The 20,880-nt window shown below is 43.7% G+C and overlaps 1 protein-coding gene across 1 annotated transcript; it reads right to left on the reverse strand.

The window, feature by feature from the left end:
* Window positions 1-519: 519 nt before the first annotated feature.
* On the reverse strand, window positions 520-7,770 carry LOC120051914 (paired mesoderm homeobox protein 1-like). Its single transcript, XM_038998799.1, has 4 exons — window positions 7,524-7,770; window positions 3,887-4,062; window positions 2,423-2,604; window positions 520-652 (listed from the first exon to the last, which is right to left on the reverse strand). Exons 1-4 carry the CDS (start codon window positions 7,768-7,770, stop codon window positions 520-522), a joined length of 738 nt encoding a protein of 245 aa, XP_038854727.1.
* Window positions 7,771-20,880: the final 13,110 nt, after the last annotated feature.

Genomic DNA, 20,880 nt, shown 5'->3' on the forward strand with positions numbered 1-20,880 from the left:
GACTCAAACTATAGACTGACACTGACAGTCTGACAATCAGATTATTTTGTCAGGGTCTGAGAGAACACCTCTCCGTTGATATCTTTGGAAATTAGCCTTTCATTCAGTCGACACCAAATTGAAAGAAATAATAAAGACGACTGAAGCATCCAGTCTCGGTCTCGATGTCTTTTGGTGTCATTGGAAGGTACAGACAGTGACGTTTCAGCGATGCTCAGGACAGGAGAGAGGCAGCTCACAGAAACAGCCTCTCCGATTTCCCCCGCGTCACTTGCTTTCTCATCTGATGCTTCAGGTATGAGGACAGTATAGGAAGCACGTCCATCACTATAGCGACGACGCTCTGGAGCGAGAGGAGACTTCAAGCTAAAATTCCATGGAAGGTGGTCAGATCTTGATCATCCCTGTGGGGGGCCAGGCTGGGGTCTGACTGTCTTTCTGTGTGGGACAGACGTGAAGGAGAGAGTCCCTGCTCCTGCCCCCAGCCCCGCCGTGAAGCACTCTCTCCCCCCTCTCTCCTCAGTTAACCGTGGGCACCTGGTTCAAGCTGTACTCCTTGGCTTTGAGCCGCAGGTTGGCGATGCTGTTAGCCATGTTCATTCCCTGGGATGTATTGGGGTTGGAACATGTGGGGGGGTAGGTTGCCATGGTACTGGAGGAGAGAATGGAACAGAGGGAAAAGGTCAGATAGAACTGTAACCAGCGGCGATCGAGCCAACATAGCAGTGTGAGTTCAACTAGAATAGCATCGATATTAACATCACAAAACTCATAATGAGGAAAAACATTAAATGTCTTTAATTGTTCATGGCTGTGAAAGTCAAGATTTTGGTAGTGTTTTTAATGATGGCAATGTTTTTTTTAAATATCAAGACTACAAGCCAAAAACAAAAAAAAAGAAAGGAACCACATGTAGTAAAGTGAAAGAGTACTTGCTTTCTGAGGGCAGCATTTTCTGTGGTACTCGCATTGGCCCTCCCTCCGGCATTGGGTACCAGCTTAATAAGAATATATAAATGGTGTTTAAATGTATGTGTTAGCACGACCACATTAGTGTGATATTATTCACTGGTATTACTTCTGGTCATGTGACTATCCACTAGTGCATACAGCCAGGCCAGAAAAGTGTTCCCCACTGAGGTCCAATTGGAGAATGGAGCTTTTGGCTGTAGCAACCGGGTCAAACCTTTTATACTGAGTTTCATAAGGGGGGGATTACTGTAAATCACAACCAATGTAACCAGAGTCACAAAAAATCCTGCCCAGTGGAGCCTGCTGTTGCTCTAATGTTCATTACTTGGTTTTGTATTGCAGAGAAGGTCGCAAGGGTCAACAGTGGATTTAATACAGTTTGTTTTCAGATTATCACCTCCTCATGAGGGTCATTGGATCTCGCCCCATCCCTTCTGTTAAGAAGAATTGAGAGAAGGAAGGAAAAGAAAGAGAGAGAGACTGACCTTTTTACAGATACTCTATAGATCTAGGAATAGGACTAGATCTATATTGTGCAATGTCACCATAGATTATACAAAACATTCATGCATAATGGTTTGGAAATATAGGTCTCCGATTGCAACTGCCATGGACAGGGTATCATTAAAGTACACTACCATTAAAAGTTTGGGGTCACTTAAAAATGTCCTTGTTATTTTTAAAGAAAAACTATTTTTTTGTTCATTAAAATAACATCAAATTGATCAGAAATACAGTGTAGACATTGATTAAAAAACAAGGACATTTTTAAGTGACCCCGAACTTTTGAACTGTAGTGTATATGGAAAGTCCTTGGAGAGAGTGTAGAACTGGAGAAAATAAAATGAGAGAGTGAGGAGAGAGGAGAGAGAGAGAGAGAGATAAAGAGAGGGGGGGGGTCTGACTGAATTTGATCACTGAAGCTTTGATAAACAAGGCCGTGCTTTTCTAACATTACTTTTAGCACAAATCCCCAAAAACTAAACACACTATAAACTAAACTTGACTATTGTTTATCAAAGCCAAGGTTGAATACAGTGACAGTTTCCTTGGATCCAGGCGGCAAGCGGACCAACAGAGGGATCTATAGGGGTTAGTGTAAACATGAGGAGTATGTACAGGTGAGATGAGGAGGTGGAGGAGGAGGAGGTGGAGGTGGAGGAGGAGGTGAGATGTAAAGGGAGGAAATGAAACAACAACAGACAGCAGCGGGGTATTATGGAAGGGTGATGGGGCTGGAGGTGAGGGGTGGTGGGGTGTTAGTGAGGGGAAAGAGGGTTGGAGGTTATGGATGGTGGGGTGTTATGGACGGTTTGGGGTCTGAGGTTAGGGTGGTGTTTAGGAACGGGTGGTACGGTTAGATGTGATTATTGCTAGAGGAATGAGTGGGTAGAGTGAGAGAGGGAGCCCGAGGACGCATGGGAGTCAGGACAGGGGCGAGAGGGTCTACCTGTAAGGAGAGGCATTACCCCATGACAGGTAATCGTTTGGGCGGGGGGCAGGGCGGGGTACGATGGGCTGTTCTATGGCCGTGACGTCCCCGGAGTAGGACTTGAGGAGCGAGGCGTTCTTGCTGGCCAACATGGCGCGCTCATTCCGACGGAACTTTGCCCTTCTATTCTGAAACCACACCTGGAGAAAAACAGCAGAATGTGAGAGAACATTCTCATTCAAGGAATTAACATAAGTATCCTCGAATGAAAGCAGTCCGATTGATAATCACAATAATTATATACGTATAAATTACAGTAAATAAACATATTTTAATACCTTTTATAAATCCTTTACAATATACATCTATGTAAATGATCACTCATATCTTTATACAGTATTTTAGAACTTATATCATATCTAGCTCCTAAATGTAATGATTTTAACTACTTCTCCATGACATCCATGTTTAACATTTTTACAATGTGTAAAATAGGTTTACATGCATGATCGAACGGGCAATTCTTCAAACCTTTGTTCATATCTATAGATACTGTAACATAATATAGCCGTATCGCTCAGCATGATGACCAAATACTGTCCTTTCAACAACCAAACTTCCTCACGGTGCTTCGAGCCTGTGATACTCAACCACACACACTCACACGTTTTGTTCTTCACGCACGCACACACACTCTCTCTTTCACACACACACGCACGCACACACACACACACACACACACACACACACACACACACACACACACACACACACACACACACACACACACACACACACACACACACACACACACACACACACACACACACACAGTCACACGTCTCCTTTATTAGTAGATCAAGGGGCCTGACTGGGATTACTAATAATGGCGTTCCACACCGAAATCAAATCCATTATTTAACGCTTTGGGAGCGCTGAGGCTCTTGGAGGCACAGTGTCCACTTACGCACTACTTCAGGAATGAGCCCAAAGTCTCTTTTATCAAAGGATTTCTGCATCTCACTCTGGTACGCATTAATCGCAGATGTGTTTTCTCTCTCTCTCTCTCTCTCTCTCTCTCTCTCTCTCTCTCTCACACACACACACAACTGTACCATCAAGATCTACCCGAGATGATTGAAGAATGTGTAGATATTGTACATTATCTTGTCCGAGTTACATAAATAGGCTACAAGGTTCTATTGGTCCTATTAGTTTCCATAATGAGAGTCTAAGTGCCTGGGGATCACCTATTAGGATTTTGCTGAGGAGTCTTTCTTATGATGAGATAACATAAGGACCCACAGTCACCTGGCGCTGTTAGGATTACAGTGTTGACTGCTTGGGGGGCGAGGTCCTCTGTGGCTCAGTTGGTAGAGCATGGTACTTGCAACACCAAAGCTGTGGGTTCTATCCCCGATGGGTCCACCCATAGAAAAAAAAATGCATGCGCGCATACAAAATCGCTTACTATGGTCCTACCTGCACCCGTGCCTCTGTGAGGTTGACCCTGCGTGCCAGGTCCTCTCTGACGAAGGCGTCGGGGTAGTGTGTCCTCTCGAACACCCTCTCCAGAGCCTGCAGCTGGCTGCTGTTGAATGTAGTTCTGTTCCTTCTCTGTTTCCTCTTTTTCTTCTCCTCCGCGTTCAGCTGCTCATCTACAACACAACACAACACAACAACAACATTGTCAGATGCAGGAAATAAGAGAAGAACTGTAGACCATCCGCCTTTGCACTGGCACGGGATTAACTATAATCTAAACTCTAGAGACGAAAGTAAATGTCCGCTCACTGTTTGCTGCCTGCATCCGAATATGTATTTCTATATCCCACATTTGATTATTGAATTTATACACATACATGTTCACATATTTTGACTATGATTGTTTTTAGTGTGTGAAAGCTCTATTTGAGTGGTCCACAATGTGTGTTTTGTCTGTATTTTGTATTGTAAATGATTGCGTCATTGTTGAGGGACACTTTAATAAATGTCTCTGACTCAAACTCCACTAGGATAGCGACATACCCGTGTATAATATACGGAATACAGGCACACACAGGCTTACAGTACACATAAACACATTTCTTGTCAAGATCACCATATCGTCATCAAGTGTGTCCACTGTGTACTATTTTCTACAACTCTTGGTGGCAACAAGCTCAGTTTGTTGTCATCATATAGTGTAATGAGTGGAGAGAAAAGGCTTTTTTCTCGTAAATCAGAAACTATATATCTGCTTTATTTCGCTTCTCAGAGGATGCATGACCTGACTTCTTCTATGATCGTATTGTGTTAAGCATCACAGACATTTCTACTGTTGCTACAGTCATGTGTTAATAAAAAGTAAGCCGACACATCCCTTTTGCGGGATAGTTGCAATTTCATACTGAAGGACAAAAATGTAGTGTTCCCACAATACATGGAGGTGATTTTTGCCCGTCCGTTGTAGAGGAAGCCCATGGTGAATGTGACATGATTGAGTCTTTCTGACGGCACGGAACAACCGCCCTAGTGTATCATTGAAGGCCTAATCTCATAGCAATAGTAATTGTGTTGCAAAGCAACAACGCACACACATTTGCACTTTTACACATGCATTGTGTATGCCATTGTGTGAAACAGAATAGAGTATAGTTTGGACTATTTCACCAATCACATTATCTTATCTAAAGTTTGGTTGTTGATGTGCATAACAAGAATGCATGCTAGCCCATAGCGCAGTCCTAAAATGAAATATTAAATCCGTATCTTATCCATTTCCACATTTTATATACATATGTTTAATAACAGGAATATACAAATATCAAGAATATAACCGGACAGACTAATAATACAAAAACAGATTGCGCAGTGTCCATCCACATTGAGAACACAATTCCAGTGCTAATTCGCGTGTCTTAACCATAGGATATTATTCATCTGTAACCAAATTCTGAATGCTGTAAAGTTGCAATGCACTCATTTAAATATGGTATTTCGTTGTAAACTAATAATGAAAGACGAAAAACTGCCAAGTCAAAAGGGGATCGCAGCAGGCCACATTACAGGACTTAAATGCTAGTTGTGTTATTATTGTGTAATTAACATGAATTATATGTATTACTATTGTAATGGGCTTGGAAAATGGCCTTCAAAAATAAATATTTATAAATTTAGCATGGAAAAATTTTATATACACTATTTTCACAAGACAACATCTGCCATAATATTATAATTATAATATTTGTTATTGGATAAAATTTTGCTGCTTTTTTTCCTTGCCAAAAAGGTTAATGTGCCATTTCGAAATGAACTTAAAACATTAGGCCTAAATGAAAATCACTAGGCTAATTCTGCACTAGGAAAATGTTTGTCCCTGGTACAGGAATGAATTTGAAACATGTTTTTATTATGGGAAGGATTAAGACATTATCATCTTAACACATTCGGCCAAAAGTGCAGTTATTGTTTTCTTACTGAAAAATGGTGAGATGGTTCACTGCAGGCTGACCTAGCACACTTCCAACAAAGCTTTTAGGTGGTAAATGGGGTGAAAACCATCGCATTACAGCAGATGGTTATAAATCAAGTGGATTTAAGCCTAAACCAAATTATAATAGTCTCGAGCCTACTGCGAGGTGATCCCATGCAAAAAATAGTTTTGGGAATCGGTTAAAGCTCGTGTGAAAATGCTGGTAATATATTTTCAAAGTGAGAGAATTCACTACAATAATTTATTTATTGGCTTTGCTTGATGGTAATTATCCAAGCTATGTGCACCTCCTAATATCACAACACGGGTATTGTTTGTTTTCGATGAATGTGTTTAATAATTCCAAACATTACACAAACATCCAACGTGATTCATTAAGGAACATATTTATTCTTGACAAGCAGATCAAATGAGGTTTTGTTAATTGATCCGGTAATTGTCAGAGCCATGTCTAGCAGACAGATCAGATAATTATGACAAAATTATTAGGTATAAATATTCTGAAGTTGTTTGACAAGCGAAATAGCTTTTGAATTAACGACATCACCTAGCGCCTTCCCTTACCCATGTTTCTCACACACCTCTCCTCGAGGTCTGATTTACCCATATCATAACAATAACAGTCATTAAACCCTAACGTTTCTGTCAACCTCTCCAAATGACTCTGGATATGAGGGCGTATCACCCGGGACCTGACTGGTTTATTTACTCTCTCAACGGCATGCCTGAGTGGGAAAGCACCACTGTGTTATTTGGCTTGTACTGGGGTGTATTCAAGTTTACTTCAGTCTCATCAATCGCCTTTTTAAAAGAGTCATAGACAAACCATAGGTCAGGCTATCCGGACCCATTTGAAGTCATCTAGGCAGTTGTGAACGGCTCAATAGTAGTGGTTTGATTTATTATTGTAAAGCTTGACTTATTTTACTGACCATATCCACCAACATTGCCATACTTCGTTGACATCAAAGTGTTAATGGTAAATGGATGGCCATTTTTAGTGTAGCCGTCAGATATGATATATTACCACGAGTCACGAAGGATTGCTTCCATGCGCGCGGTAGGCTGGACAAGCCTGGACAAGACTAAATGAAAATAAATTAAAGTAGCTTCCAGTAGCTTCCAGTAGCCTGTGTAAGGGTCATACAATTCGTGGCTCCAAAGAGTCCCACTTAAATTACAGATGGCGCACACCATAATGGATTCAACCATCAATCAATGTGGATTATTTTGCGGATTAAAACCCTCTCAAAATGGGTTTATATACCCTATATAGACCTACACTCTTAGAAAAAAGCTGCTATCTAGAGCATAAAAGGAATCTTCGGTTATCCCCATAGGATAAGCTTTTGAAGAACCATTTTTGGTTCCAGGTAGAACCCTTTCGGTTCCAGGTGGAACCCAATTGGGATTCATGTGGAACCCTTTCCCCAGTGGGTTCTGCATGGAACCTAAACAGTTCTACCTGGAACCAAAAAGGGTTCTCCTATGGGAACAGCCTAAGATCCCGTTTGGAACCCCCTTTTCAAGATTGTAGCCTGCATTTGCTAATGTAGCCTAGAAAATATATTTCTGCGTTAAGGTGTTGATGACAACCTCAGTCCCGAGTGTATAGGCTGCACTTGGAGTGCACTTTGCACTTACTCTCCTGCTGAGTAGTGTCGCTCCCACTGGTCAGACCAGGGGACTCCAGCATATTCCTCCCCGCCTCACCGACACTCTCGTCCGCCTGGGTCCCAACCCTTTCTCCGGCCTCCTCCAGGTCCAACAGGTGGCTCACGGAGAAGTTCTTTTTGGCTTGAAGGTTTTCCAGATTGGATGTAATCGAACTCTCCAAACGATTTGATATCGTTGCTTGCCTGTCCATTCCATGTGCATAGCTAGAAGTCATGACGCAAATAGGACGCAGTAAAAGAAAAAAAACTGAGCAATAATAATAAGCGAGCCAAATTGATCCCAGAACTCACGAACAGTAACAGCGCCTCCAAACCAGCAGAGAAGCCTACGTTTTCCAAGCAAAGCAAAGTTGCGGCTCACATCCAGACGGAACAGTAGTGGTAAACCAAACTTCTACAGACAGAGGAGAAAAGCTTTTCTCCTCGTTTGTTTCCCGGGATCACAAATATCTACGCATCTGGCCCATCCATACACGCGCATAAACAACAAATATAGGTCACCATATAAAATCACAGCATCCTGCAGCTGGGTTTTCAAGAAGTACTTTTAAAAAGTCCTGTCCCACTTCCCACTCCTGTTGACTCACGGTCGCAACTGACTGAGTTTAGTAGAAAGTGCTGATGGTGAACAGATGCGCTCGTGTGTGCGTAAAGCTGGCTCAGCTCAGCAATGGCACTGAGAGGCTGGACGCCGCCGCCTTTCTTGGAGCTATTGCTTTTTCTCAGTGAGAATCAGTCGACATTCTCTCTCTCTCTCTCTCTCTTGCTCCCCCCCTCTCTCTTTCTCTCTCTCTCTCTCTCGTTCTCGCTGCTTCTCTCTCGCCCTGCAACTTCAAACGAGCCTCACGCTGGCACGCTGCGGATGCTGCCTGTACCAGCCGGGGAGTAAATGAAACGCTGAGACCCCTGGGAGGGTATATGGACCCTAATAGGAACCCGTAATTACGTGCGATGCCTTTGTGCTGTTTCTGACGTTTCACAGACCCCCTCTCTATTCTCCCGTCCTCCTAAAGCTCTGCCCTCCACTTCAGCAGCACACACCACACCAACAACATATCCACCACCCAGAACCCACTGATTAAGGCTTTTAACGAACCTTTGGCAACCTTAACCAAACCCTTAATTGGAACCAGCGGCGCGAAGAGCCCCGCGAGCTCTGTAGGGGAGGCGTAATTATCCCCCAGTGCGATGATAGAGCCAGTAAAGAGATATTAACTGTCGGGGTACTCGGCCCCAGACCAAATCACTATTACTGCACGGGATTCAGCCGTGGCCCATGCCTCCATTTTCCTCAGATATGTGGACATTGAAGGATAGGTCATACTGTAAATGCTATGTTTGATAAAAGCTTTAAGAAGAGACATTGACAAGACATTTCGTCTGCCCGTTGCAGCTATTACATGGATGGCTACAATAGGTAAAGTTCAACATAATCCAAACATAAAAAAATGTCAACCAATATATTATTATGAATAAACTGTGATGATGCAATTATTGTCATAGGTTAGCTAAGTTTCCCCCTGGCACTCAAAGATACAACCAAAACCAAACCCCAGACATTCTATTAGGCTACACAAGCCGTTGTCTGACAAACATACATTTGTTAGACTTTGGGTTTAGAATTGGGGTCTCATTTTGTGCACGCTCTGAGTGGGGGTCTTGACAGGGGGGCTAGGGGTGGGATGTAGGAATGAAGGAGGAATGGGGAGTGGGGGGGGGGGGGGGGGGGCTCCATGTGTTTAGATGGGAGCTAGGAGTAGACTATATAAGCTCCAAGCTGCTATAGACATCCCAGCTTCCATCCCCTGATCTGGGAAAAGAACACTTGATGCCATCAAAGACATGCAATTGAATCCAGATGCGCTGCTTTAGTTCTTTCCATGTATTTAATTTAATGAAGGCGCGGGGACAAAGTAGACTTTTTCATCATTAGTTTCCCCTCCAGATTCTATTTTCCTGGCTACACGTCCATGCTGGTGCCACCGTAAAAAGCCTCCCCAAAATTCTCGGCTTAAACCTCTTCTCTTCTTAAAGTTTCATATACTATTTTCACTCCAGCTTTAAAAAATATTATACGAGAAAGTTAGAAGCCTATCATTCACGTTGGTCTGACCAAAAAGTCAATGTAACTCCATGAAACGTGCCATCCTATAGGTGTAAACCTATACCTTTGAATCAACATTGTTTCCACGTCATTTCAACCCCAAAATCAACGTGGTGACGTTGAATCAGTGGAAAACTGATTGGATTTGCAAAAAGTCATCAACGTAAGGGCATTTCGTCTTTTTTCATTCAAATTTTTATCTAAGTCCAATGGCTTGTTGAAATGTTTTGTTGAATTTCACGTTGCATTTACGTTAGTTGACAACTCAACTAATTGTAAATCAAAACTCAACATTGAACTAATGTCTATGCCCAGTGGGAGTATACACCTAAGGAACCAACATTGATATTTTTTTATTCATCCCCAGATGGAATACTCATATGTATGCCTTGTTTAGCGTGGCACATGTATGTACTAAATGTCGTATTCAATGTAGTAATGGGAACTTTTATGAGAGGAGAATAGAAAATCCGTGTTAATGTTTTTATTTTCATCATTTAAAAAAAATAGAGCTAAATATTGTTGCCTAATGTTCAAGGCTCCAATCTTTGTACATCTGTAAGGGTCAAGCAAAACTGTTTTGCTCGAAAAAGTTCAAATTATAAACAAAACGTTTTATAACTCATATGTCTGCTTAAAAATCAGAAACATCGTTGCCCATCTTACAAGGAACCAAATATGCCCCTGCGATACAGGTGCGCCTTTACGCACGCACATTTTATAGGGCAAATGTTTGCAATATTTTTTATATTTTTTAATATTTTTTTACGTATTATGTTTATTATTTCAATTCATTATTTAACCTTGTAAAACGTAATAACCCCAGATTCACTGAGATATTACGAACAATTGAGAAGATGAAACTAATTGAATGTAAATGGGAAGCGACGAAAGTGAGACGTGCTCAGTCACTATGAAAAACCATTATTGTAGTTATTATTTTCCCCCTATTGCCTCGATGTAACGTCCTTGAATTCTCAATTTCAATAAGATCATTTGATCACACACTTCACACTTACTTTTGGCCTGTTATTTTTCATTACAAATCAATCATTGTTCCGTGCATCTAAGGAATTCACTCTGGTTATGAAACGAATAGCTACAGGAATAAGGGAAACGTAATGTACTAGGATCATGTTGATACGTAGGCCTGTTTGTGAAAGCAGCTGTAAGTAAATATAGGATACAGGGAATCGTATAGACACGTCATAGAAAGATATTTTTAAATAAGTCTTCAGTTTTCAAGCTGCAATAATTGTGTACCACAATTAGGCCTACAGTGCTGAAAACATTTATACAAAATGAATGTTTGGGAAGCTGTTTAGACTGGAATACAGAAACTGAAATAACAATAATATGAAATAATACTAATAATAATAACCAAATGGTTTGAAATAATCGTGCATCAATATTATATAACAAGGCATTTATAATTAATTAAAATTGAGATGTATAGAGCAATGACATAAAAATATGCATGCTCTAAAATGTATTTCCATTATTTGAGAAGCATGAAACCGTTGCCCACAGAAGAGTGCAACAGCAGCGGTTGGCTTTATAATCAGAATCAGCGCGGGTGAATTAATTTCACTCGCGCAGGGTTTTGTAAACTCTGTGTGTTGTTTAATCGGGAACAGATTGTTTTGTCGGAACACCACACACAGGCAGTTCGCAATTAACGCTCCGAGTTAATCTTAAATAGAGTCAGAGAGAGAGAGAGAGAGAGAGAGAGGGAGAGAGAGACAGATTGAGAGAGAGAGAGTGGCTCATGTCCCTTCAGCCAGAAACCAGTCCCAAACCGCGAAGAGGGGACTGAAATTACGCACACACTATGCCGCACCGGCAATACCGTTATCAATACTATCTAAGTGGAAACCCTTGTAGTAAATTATCTACTGTTATTACCTCGAACCAGTTAAAATCAAATAGCTTCTGTGTGATAAATTGATTTAGATGATCTCAAATAGAAATTGACCATTTTTATTATATTGTTATTGAAAGCATCTGCCAATTGTGGATTTTGATGTTGTAATCAGAACAGATCTGACGATGAGAATTCCCTTGTTGCTGCAATCAGGGATGGAGAGGAAGGGTGTGGGGGCTGTAGGCAACACATGGTATCCCGTACAGAATATGGAAAGTCAACAAGGAGGCCATTTACTCTCAATTAGGTAAATAAGGTCCAATCAGCACCAAGGGTCACTGGACAGCACTGCGGCCAGCCAGCCACCCCGGCCGATAGAGACGCATGCCGCCGCCTGAGATGGGTGCAAGTCACTCAGCCAAGGAAAAGGCAAACTTTTACTTAAGACACCACAGAATCAACAACAATGCAATAGAAAAACACGAAGTGTGAGTTTTCATTGGGGTTGCGTAAACGCTGGTTGGTTGACCATTGCTGCAGGTAGCCTTTTCAATGTCAATCAATGCACATTATCCTCACACGAAATATTTTTCCAGAACAATTTCCAACAATTTTGATACAATTGTTATTTTACCTATGTGTATTTATTCACACAATTATTTAAACATATTTTTTTAACAAGTAACGAAAATTCTAACTAAAGACCAACTGAAATCATATTCGATAGGCTATTGACTTTCGTTCAATAAACTATAGGCCTAGCACAGTTTCTAAATTATTCATTGCAATACAAATGTTATGTTTAAAGAGGAAATGAATATGTCTGATTCCAAATGAGTCTATTCATATAGGCTAGTAGTAGGCTAGGCCAAGTCTAAATGATTATTCTACTGCTGATAGTCGTTTTCAGGCGATGTCTATTTGCCCAAGAGTCTTCCAGCGTCACTAGCAACATGAAAATGCAAAAACAAATTTTCGCCAAAAGGTAAAATCAGGGTTCATATATATATGCAATGATTAATGATTCATATATATATATAAATGCCTAGCTACATTGATTTCAATATGGCTGTGGTTAACACATCGGCCTACCCATTTAGAAATAACTACTTGATAAATAACGTGATCCAAGAATCTCAAATCTACACATTGGCTTGTTAGAGCCTTTTCCACAAACATTCGTTATTACCGCCCTAAGTAAACTGCATAGATACATTATGCAGTGCAGTTATAATTTAACTCTCCACCATTAAGTATAATTTACAAATAATTAACAAATATCAGTTGTTTAATGTCAGTGTACTTTTTCTTGATAGACCTGACTTGAAATTAAACGTGTACTTTTCCATATACATCTTGAGGAATTGTTCGTGGTGGAACCAACGTGATTTCTTTTAATTAATTAATTGGCAATATTATTTTCGTGTCTAGAATGGTGAACGCAACGATCAGCCTGAGGCTAAAATAATATAGCATATTCATTCATTAAAACATTTGGGCATAGGCTATTTGTCCTATGCCTTAATTATTAATGGTTTGTGCAAATTATATTAATTTTATTATTGGGCCAACATTTCCCATAGCCCACAGTGCCAAAGTCAAAATTCAATAACGCCGATGAGCCAGATGGCGGAGATTTTCAGTCAAAGTTGATCTCACGGCTTCTCTGTGGTCGGTTCTCGGGTTACACGGCTTTCCTCAACCTGTATAGGGACGCTAGCGCCACATAAATCACACAGTGCTCTAGAAGTCCGCCGCTCTCTGAAGTTGTTTGGCCCTACCGCCTCACCATACCAAATGGCTAATAGTCATTTCCAATTCGTGTTATTGTAGTCTTCTACCTTGTAGCCTATAGATCGCATAATCATTGGGCCAATACCCCAATTATACTACTGCTGAATTATCAAAAACCAGGCCTCGATAGAGCTAAATGAAAAGACTGGCTCCAAGTCAGGGCTGATTTTTCCATTTCGATTTTCCCATACAAGAAAAGTCGCTAAACTATTTTCTGAGGAAGCATAGTCCTGCACGCAACTAGCCTTTAAACATTCGTCAGTAAATAACACATTGTTGTTATTAAAACAAATGAGTAAAATATCATTTCAGGCAGGATATCAAAAGCATTAAAGCGGTGACCTGTGAGGTGGAGGGGACATTCAGTGGTCACTCACTACTCGCTAACTAATTAAAATACTGGGGTTTATGGTCTCTCTTTCAGACGGCCAGATGTGACCAAATCGCTGTAAAATCTCAGAGTGGTTTACAGAACACTGGAATTTAAAATGACTTGAGTTCGAAAATATTCTCAGTTAATTCCACCCCGGCAGCACAAACTCCAAGGAATCCGTTTCATCCAAATACCCTTCAGACGTTCAGTTAGAAAGACAGATTGAAACAGATCATTCAAAATACCTCTTTCTGAAGATGAAGATGAAAATGACAAAAGCAAAACCTATAAATCAGATATAAAAGACATACAGGTTTCTCATCCATTTCATTATAACACTTTATTCACATGAATTCAACAGACCAAGAAGACATGAGCAACATATAACCAAGTGTTACTGTTAACAGGTTTTGTGCAGTTGCATATGTTCAGAATATATGTGCATTCTTTACAAAAGCAAGGACAAAACATACCTAAATACAAACTGCAGTGTAAAATAAACGTTGAAATATTCAGCCGCTTTAAATAATCCAATTTCAATACAAAAGTACAGATCTGTTGGATCTAAACATATTCACATGAATGTGTTATCTTCAAGGTTAAGGGAAAAAAAGTATACACAATTGATCATTTGGTACCAGGGGCACACACAGGGACAGAAAGTTAGTTCTACACACATAACAGCCAGCTGCAGCACATTCATATTAGATACATGTTATATTGCTGCAGACACATTTGTTCCATAGAGCGCCACTGAAAACCAGCTCTTCTAAATCCATAATGGTATGTAACGGCCGAGGACCAGTTTCCTCCGAGAGAATACATACATACATTAGGAGATATCACCTTACCATTCTGCAAGTCTTTACCAAGGAAGCCCACTGTGACTGGCAGAGACTGAGTTGGGCTTTGAGAAATACCAGCACTTGATAGCAAAAACCCCCAAGATAATATGTTGATCTACGACATACAGACAGACTAGATCTGGTACAGTGCTGCTTTATTGAACATTAGTATCTTATATTCATCTGTACCCTGGAACTGCACAGAGGGACGCTCAGGGGGTAAAACGTTAACCACCTCCTTTCAAACCAGACCAACTCTAAAACGGATATGCTTTCAATTCTACATTTTGCTTCGGAAGAAATGACGGAGAGAGAAAGAAAGAGAGAGCATTCACTTCTGATGTAAGGTCAAATGTTGTGTAAAAGAAGAGCTTGAGGCAGAGCCACATTACGAGCACACAGACAAAGCACCCCCAACAAACAATAACAAAATACTCATGTTTGTTCTCAGTGAGCTAGTTCTCAGGCATCACATGCATACAAATCTAGGGAAGACTGGACAGCATTCCCTCCATCTTCCTGGACCTTCTCCACTCCCTGCTTGTCTGTGGCACTCATCCTCTGTTCCTCCTCCTCCCGCTTCTCCTCACTCTTCCTATCCTCCTCCTGTTCCTCCTCTGTGGCCTGAAAGGTGTAGTTGCTGCAGAAGCTCCTCCAGGTTGTGGGCCTTACAGAGCTTGTTCTGCCGGATGATGGCCCAGGTGCTCCGTCAGTTGCTCTTTATCTCAGTCTTCTTGTGTAGGTCCAGCTTGGCCGTCACATGCTCAGCCTCCGCCTTCTCATAGCGCTTCCTGAACAGCAAAGGAGAGAAGACGGACGGAATTGTGAATATACTTAATAGTTTATTTTGTAGCAATTCATGGAATTTCAGAGAAAAGGGACTGCGTGTGTAGAGCGAGAGACGTTTAGAGCGGCAGGGAGCATAGCCCTAGCGGTTAGAGCTTGGCCAGTAACCAAAAGGTTGCTTGTTCAAATCCCAGAGCCAACAAGGTAAAGAACCTGTCTATGTGTCCTTGAGCAAGGAAGGCACTTAATCCCAATTGCTCCAGAGTCGCTGTTGTTAATGGCAGACACTGGCTGTGACCCCACTCTCAAAGGGTGTTGCTAGGGCATTTTACCACATCTGCAAAGGAGATGATCGTGGACTATAGGAAAAGGAGGGCCGAACAGTAACATTAACATCGACAGGGCTGTAGTGAAGCGGGTTGACAGTTTCAAGTTTCTTGGTGTCCACATCACCAACGAACTATCATGGTCCAAACACACCAAGACAGTTGTGAAGAGGGCACGACAACACCTTTTCCCCCTCAGGAGACTGAAAAGATTTGGCATGGGTCCCCAGATCCTCAAAAAGTTCTACAGCTGCACCATCGAGAGCATCCTGAGCGGTTGCATCACTGCCTGGTATGGCAACTGCTCGGCATCTGATCGTAAGGCGCTACAGAGAGTAGTGTGTACGGCCCAATACATCACTGGGGCCAAGCTTCCTGCCATCCTGAACATATATACTAGGCGGTGTCAGAGGCAGGCCCAAAATTTGTCAAAGACTCCAGCCATCCGAGTTATAGACTGTTCTCTCTGCTACCGCACGGCAATCCACAGACCCACAGATAATGGAATCTCTATTGCACTCCACACTGCCCTTTCCCACCTGGAGAAAAAAGGAACACCTATGTGAGAATGCTATTCATTGACGACAGCTCAGCGTTTAACACCATAGCGCCCTCAAAGCTCATCACTAAGCTATGGACCCAGGGACTTAACATCTCCTTCTGCAACAGTATCCTGAACTTTCTGACGGTCCGCTCCCCAGGTGGTAAGGGTAGGTAACAACGCATCCGCCACGCTGATCCTCAACATGGGGGCCCCTCAGGGGTGCGTGCTCAGTCCCCTCCTGTACTCCCTGTTCACTCATGACTCCATGGCCAGGCACGACTCATCATTAAGTTTGCAGATGACACAACAGTGGTAGGCCTGATCACCAGCGACGATGAGACAGCCTATAGGGAGAAGGTCAGAGACCTAGCCGTGTGGTGCCAAGATAACAACCTCTCCCTCAATGTATTGTGGACTATAGGAAAAGGAGGGTCGAGCACGCCCCCCATTCTCATCGACGGGGCTGTAGGGAAGCAGGTTGTTTGGTGTCAAGTTCCTTGGTGTCCACATCACCAACAAACTGTCATGGTCCAAACACACCAAGACAGTCGTGAAGAGGACACGACAAAGCCTATTCCCCCTCAGGAGACTGAAAAGAATTGGCATGGGTCCTCAGATGCTCAAAAAGTTCTACAGCTGCACCATTGAGAGCTTCCTGACTGGTTGAATCACTGCCTGGTATGGTAACTGCTCAGCCTCCGACCGCAAGGCACTACAGAGGGTAGAGCGTACGGCCCAGTACATCACTGGGGCCAAGCTTCCTGCCATCCTGGACCTCTATACCAGGCGGTGTTAGAGGAAGTCCCTAAAAATTGTCAGACTCCAGCTACCCAGGTCATAGACTGTTCTCTCTGCTACCGCACAGCACGCGATACTGGAGCGCCAGTAGGTCCAAAAGGCTCCTTAACAGTTTCTACCCCTAAGCCATAAAACTGCTGAACAATTAATCAAATTGCCACCAGGAATATTTACATTGTTTTTACACTGCTGCTACTCGCTGTTTATTATCTATGCATAGTCACTATACCCCTACCTACATGTACAAATTACCTCGACTAACCGGTGCCCCCACACATTGACTTGGTACCCCCTGTATATAGCCTCATTATTGTGATGTAATTTTCTTGTTACTGTTTGATTTCATTTTTTAACTTTAGTTTATTTAGTAAATATTTTCTTAACTTTATTTCTTGAACTGCATTGTTGGTTAAGGGCTTGTAAGTAAACATTTCACGGGAAGCGTGACAAATAACATTAGATTTCAAAATATGTGTCGGGCGACCAATGAACTTTGATTTTACATTTACATTTAAGTCATTTAGCAGACGCTCTTATCCAGAGCGACTTACAAATTGGTGCATTCACCTTATGATATCCAGTGGAACAGCCACTTTACAATAGTGCATCTAAATCTTTTAGGGGGGGGAGGGGGGTTAGAAGGATTACTTTATCCTATCCTAGGTATTCCTTAAAGAGGTGGGGTTTCAGGTGTCTCCGGAAGGTGGTGATTGACTCCGCTGACCTGGCGTCGTGAGGGAGTTTGTTCCACCATTGGGGTGCCAGAGCAGCGAACAGTTTTGACTGGGCTGAGCGGGAACTGTACTTCCTCAGAGGTAGGGAGGCGAGCAGGCCAGAGGTGGATGAACGCAGTGCCCTTGTTTGGGTGTAGGGCCTGATCAGAGCCTGAAGGTATGGAGGTGCCGTTCCCCTCACAGCTCCGTAGGCAAGCACCATGGTCTTGTAGCGGATGCGAGCTTCAACTGGAAGCCAGTGGAGAGAGCGGAGGAGCGGGGTGACGTGAGAGAACTTGGGAAGGTTGAACACCAGACGGGCTGCGGCGTTCTGGATGAGTTGTAGGGGTTTAATGGCACAGGCAGGGAGCCCAGCCAACAGCGAGTTGCAGTAATCCAGACGGGAGATGACAAGTGCCTGGATTAGGACCTGCGCCGCTTCCTGTGTGAGGCAGGGTCGTACTCTGCGAATGTTGTAGAGCATGAACCTACAGGAACGGGCCACCGCCTTGATGTTAGTTGAGAACGACAGGGTGTTGTCCAGGATCACGCCAAGGTTCTTAGCGCTCTGGGAGGAGGACACAATGGAGTTGTCAACCGTGATGGCGAGATCATGGAACGGGCAGTCCTTCCCCGGGAGGAAGAGCAGCTCCGTCTTGCCGAGGTTCAGCTTGAGGTGGTGATCCGTCATCCACACTGATATGTCTGCCAGACATGCAGAGATGCGATTCGCCACCTGGTTATCAGAAGGGGGAAAGGAGAAGATTAATTGTGTGTCGTCTGCATAGCAATGATAGGAGAGACCATGTGAGGTTATGACAGAGCCAAGTGACTTGGTGTATAGCGAGAATAGGAGAGGGCCTAGAACAGAGCCCTGGGGGACACCAGTGGTGAGAGCACGTGGTGAGGAGACAGATTCTCGCCACGCCACCTGGTAGGAGCGACCTGTCAGGTAGGACGCAATCCAAGCGTGGGCCGCGCCGGAGATGCCCAACTCGGAGAGGGTGGAGAGGAGGATCTGATGGTTCACAGTATCAAAGGCAGCCGATAGGTCTAGAAGGATGAGAGCAGAGGAGAGAGAGTTAGCTTTAGCAGTGCGGAGCGCCTCCGTGACACAGAGAAGAGCAGTCTCAGTTGAATGACTAGTCTTGAAACCTGACTGATTTGGATCAAGAAGGTCATTCTGAGAGAGATAGCAGGAGAGCTGGCCAAGGACGGCACGTTCAAGAGTTTTGGAGAGAAAAGAAAGAAGGGATACTGGTCTGTAGTTGTTGACATCGGAGGGATCGAGTGTAGGTTTCTTCAGAAGGGGTGCAACTCTCGCTCTCTTGAAGACGGAAGGGACGTAGCCAGCGGTCAAGGATGAGTTGATGAGCGAGGTGAGGTAAGGGAGAAGGTCTCCGGAAATAGTCTGGAGAAGAGAGGAGGGGATAGGGTCAAGCGGGCAGGTTGTTGGGCGGCCGGCCGTCACAAGACGCGAGATTTCATCTGGGGAGAGAGGGGAGAAAGAGGTCAAAGCACAGGGTAGGGCAGTGTGAGCAGAACCAGCGGTGTCGTTTGACTTAGCAAACGAGGATCGGATGTCGTCAACCTTCTTTTCAAAATGGTTGACGAAGTCATCCGCAGAGAGGGAGGAGGGGGGGGGGGAGGGGGAGGAGGATTCAGGAGGGAGGAGAAGGTGGCAAAGAGCTTCCTAGGGTTAGAGGCAGATGCTTGGAATTTAGAGTGGTAGAAAGTGGCTTTAGCAGCAGAGACAGAAGAGGAAAATGTAGAGAGGAGGGAGTGAAAGGATGCCAGGTCCGCAGGGAGGCGAGTTCTCCTCCATTTCCGCTCGGCTGCCCGGAGCCCTGTTCTGTGAGCTCGCAATGAGTCGTCGAGCCACGGACCAGGAGGGGAGGACCGAGCCTGCCTGGAGGATAGGGGACATAGAGAGTCAAAGGATGCAGAAAGGGAGGAGAGGAGGGTTGAGGAGGCAGAATCAGGAGATAGGTTGGAGAAGGTTTGAGCAGAGGGAAGAGATGATAGGATGGAAGAGGAGAGAGTAGCGGGGGAGAGAGAGCGAAGGTTGGGACGGCGCGATACCATCCGAGTAGGGGCAGAGTGGGAAGTGTTGGATGAGAGCGAGAGGGAAAAGGATACAAGGTAGTGGTCGGAGACTTGGAGGGGAGTTGCAATGAGATTAGTGGAAGAACAGCATCTAGTAAAGATGAGGTCAAGCGTATTGCCTGCCTTGTGAGTAGGGGGGAAGGTGAGAGGGTGAGGTCAAAAGAGGAGAGGAGTGGAAAGAGGGAGGCAGAGAGGAATGAGTCAAAGGTAGACGTGGGGAGGTTAAAGTCACCCAGAACTGTGAGAGGTGAGCCATCCTCAGGGAAGGAACTTATCAAGGCGTCAAGCTCATTGATGAACTCTCCAAGGGAACCTGGAGGGCGATAAATGATAAGGATGTTAAGCTTGAAAGGGCTGGTAACTGTGACAGCATGGAATTCAAAGGAGGCGATAGACAGATGGGTCAGGGGAGAAAGAGAGAATGTCCACTTGGGAGAGATGAGGATCCCAGTGCCACCACCCCGCTGACCAGAAGCTCTCGGGGTGTGCGAGAACACGTGGGCAGACGAGGAGAGAGCAGTAGGAGTAGCAGTGTTATCTGTGGTAATCCATGTTTCCGTCAGTGCCAAGAAGTCGAGGGACTGGAGGGAAGCATAGGCTGAGATGAACTCTGCCTTGTTGGCCGCAGATCGGCAGTTCCAGAGGCTGCCGGAGACCTGGAACTCCACGTGGGTCGTGCGCGCTGGGACCACCAGGTTAGGGTGGCAGCGGCCACGCGGTGTGAAGCGTTTGTATGGTCTGTGCAGAGAGGAGAGAACAGGGATAGACAGACACATAGTTGACAGGCTACAGAAGAGGCTACGCTAATGCAAAGGAGATTGGAATGACAAGTGGACTACACGTCTCGAATGTTCGGAAAGTTAAGCTTACGTTGCAAAAATCTTATTGACTAAAATGATTAAAATGATGCTGTACTGCTGGCTGGTGAAGTAGGCTAGCTAGCAGTGGCTGCGTTGTTGACTTTGTTTGAAAGTGTTGCTGGCTAGGTAGCCTCGATAACTGGCTAGGTAACCTCGATAACTGGCTAGATAATTACTCTAAACTACACAATTATCTTAGATACAAAGACAGC

Source organism: Salvelinus namaycush, chromosome 8, assembly GCF_016432855.1.
Source record: "Salvelinus namaycush isolate Seneca chromosome 8, SaNama_1.0, whole genome shotgun sequence".
In the NCBI taxonomy this organism is placed as follows: Eukaryota; Metazoa; Chordata; class Actinopteri; order Salmoniformes; family Salmonidae; genus Salvelinus; species Salvelinus namaycush.

What these genes read in the sequence shown, in the direction of transcription:
- LOC120051914 (XM_038998799.1), bottom strand. Translation starts at nt 7,770, where the DNA reads ATGACTTCTAGCTATGCACATGGAATGGACAGGCAAGCAACGATATCA. An exon ending in CGACACTACTCAGCAGGAGA is followed by an intron (nt 4,063 to 7,523) that starts GTAAGTGCAAAG and finishes GTTGTGTTGTAG; the next exon opens with ATGAGCAGCTGAACGCGGAG. An exon ending in GGTAATGCCTCTCCTTACAG is followed by an intron (nt 653 to 2,422) that starts GTAGACCCTCTC and finishes TCTCTCCTCCAG; the next exon opens with TACCATGGCAACCTACCCCC.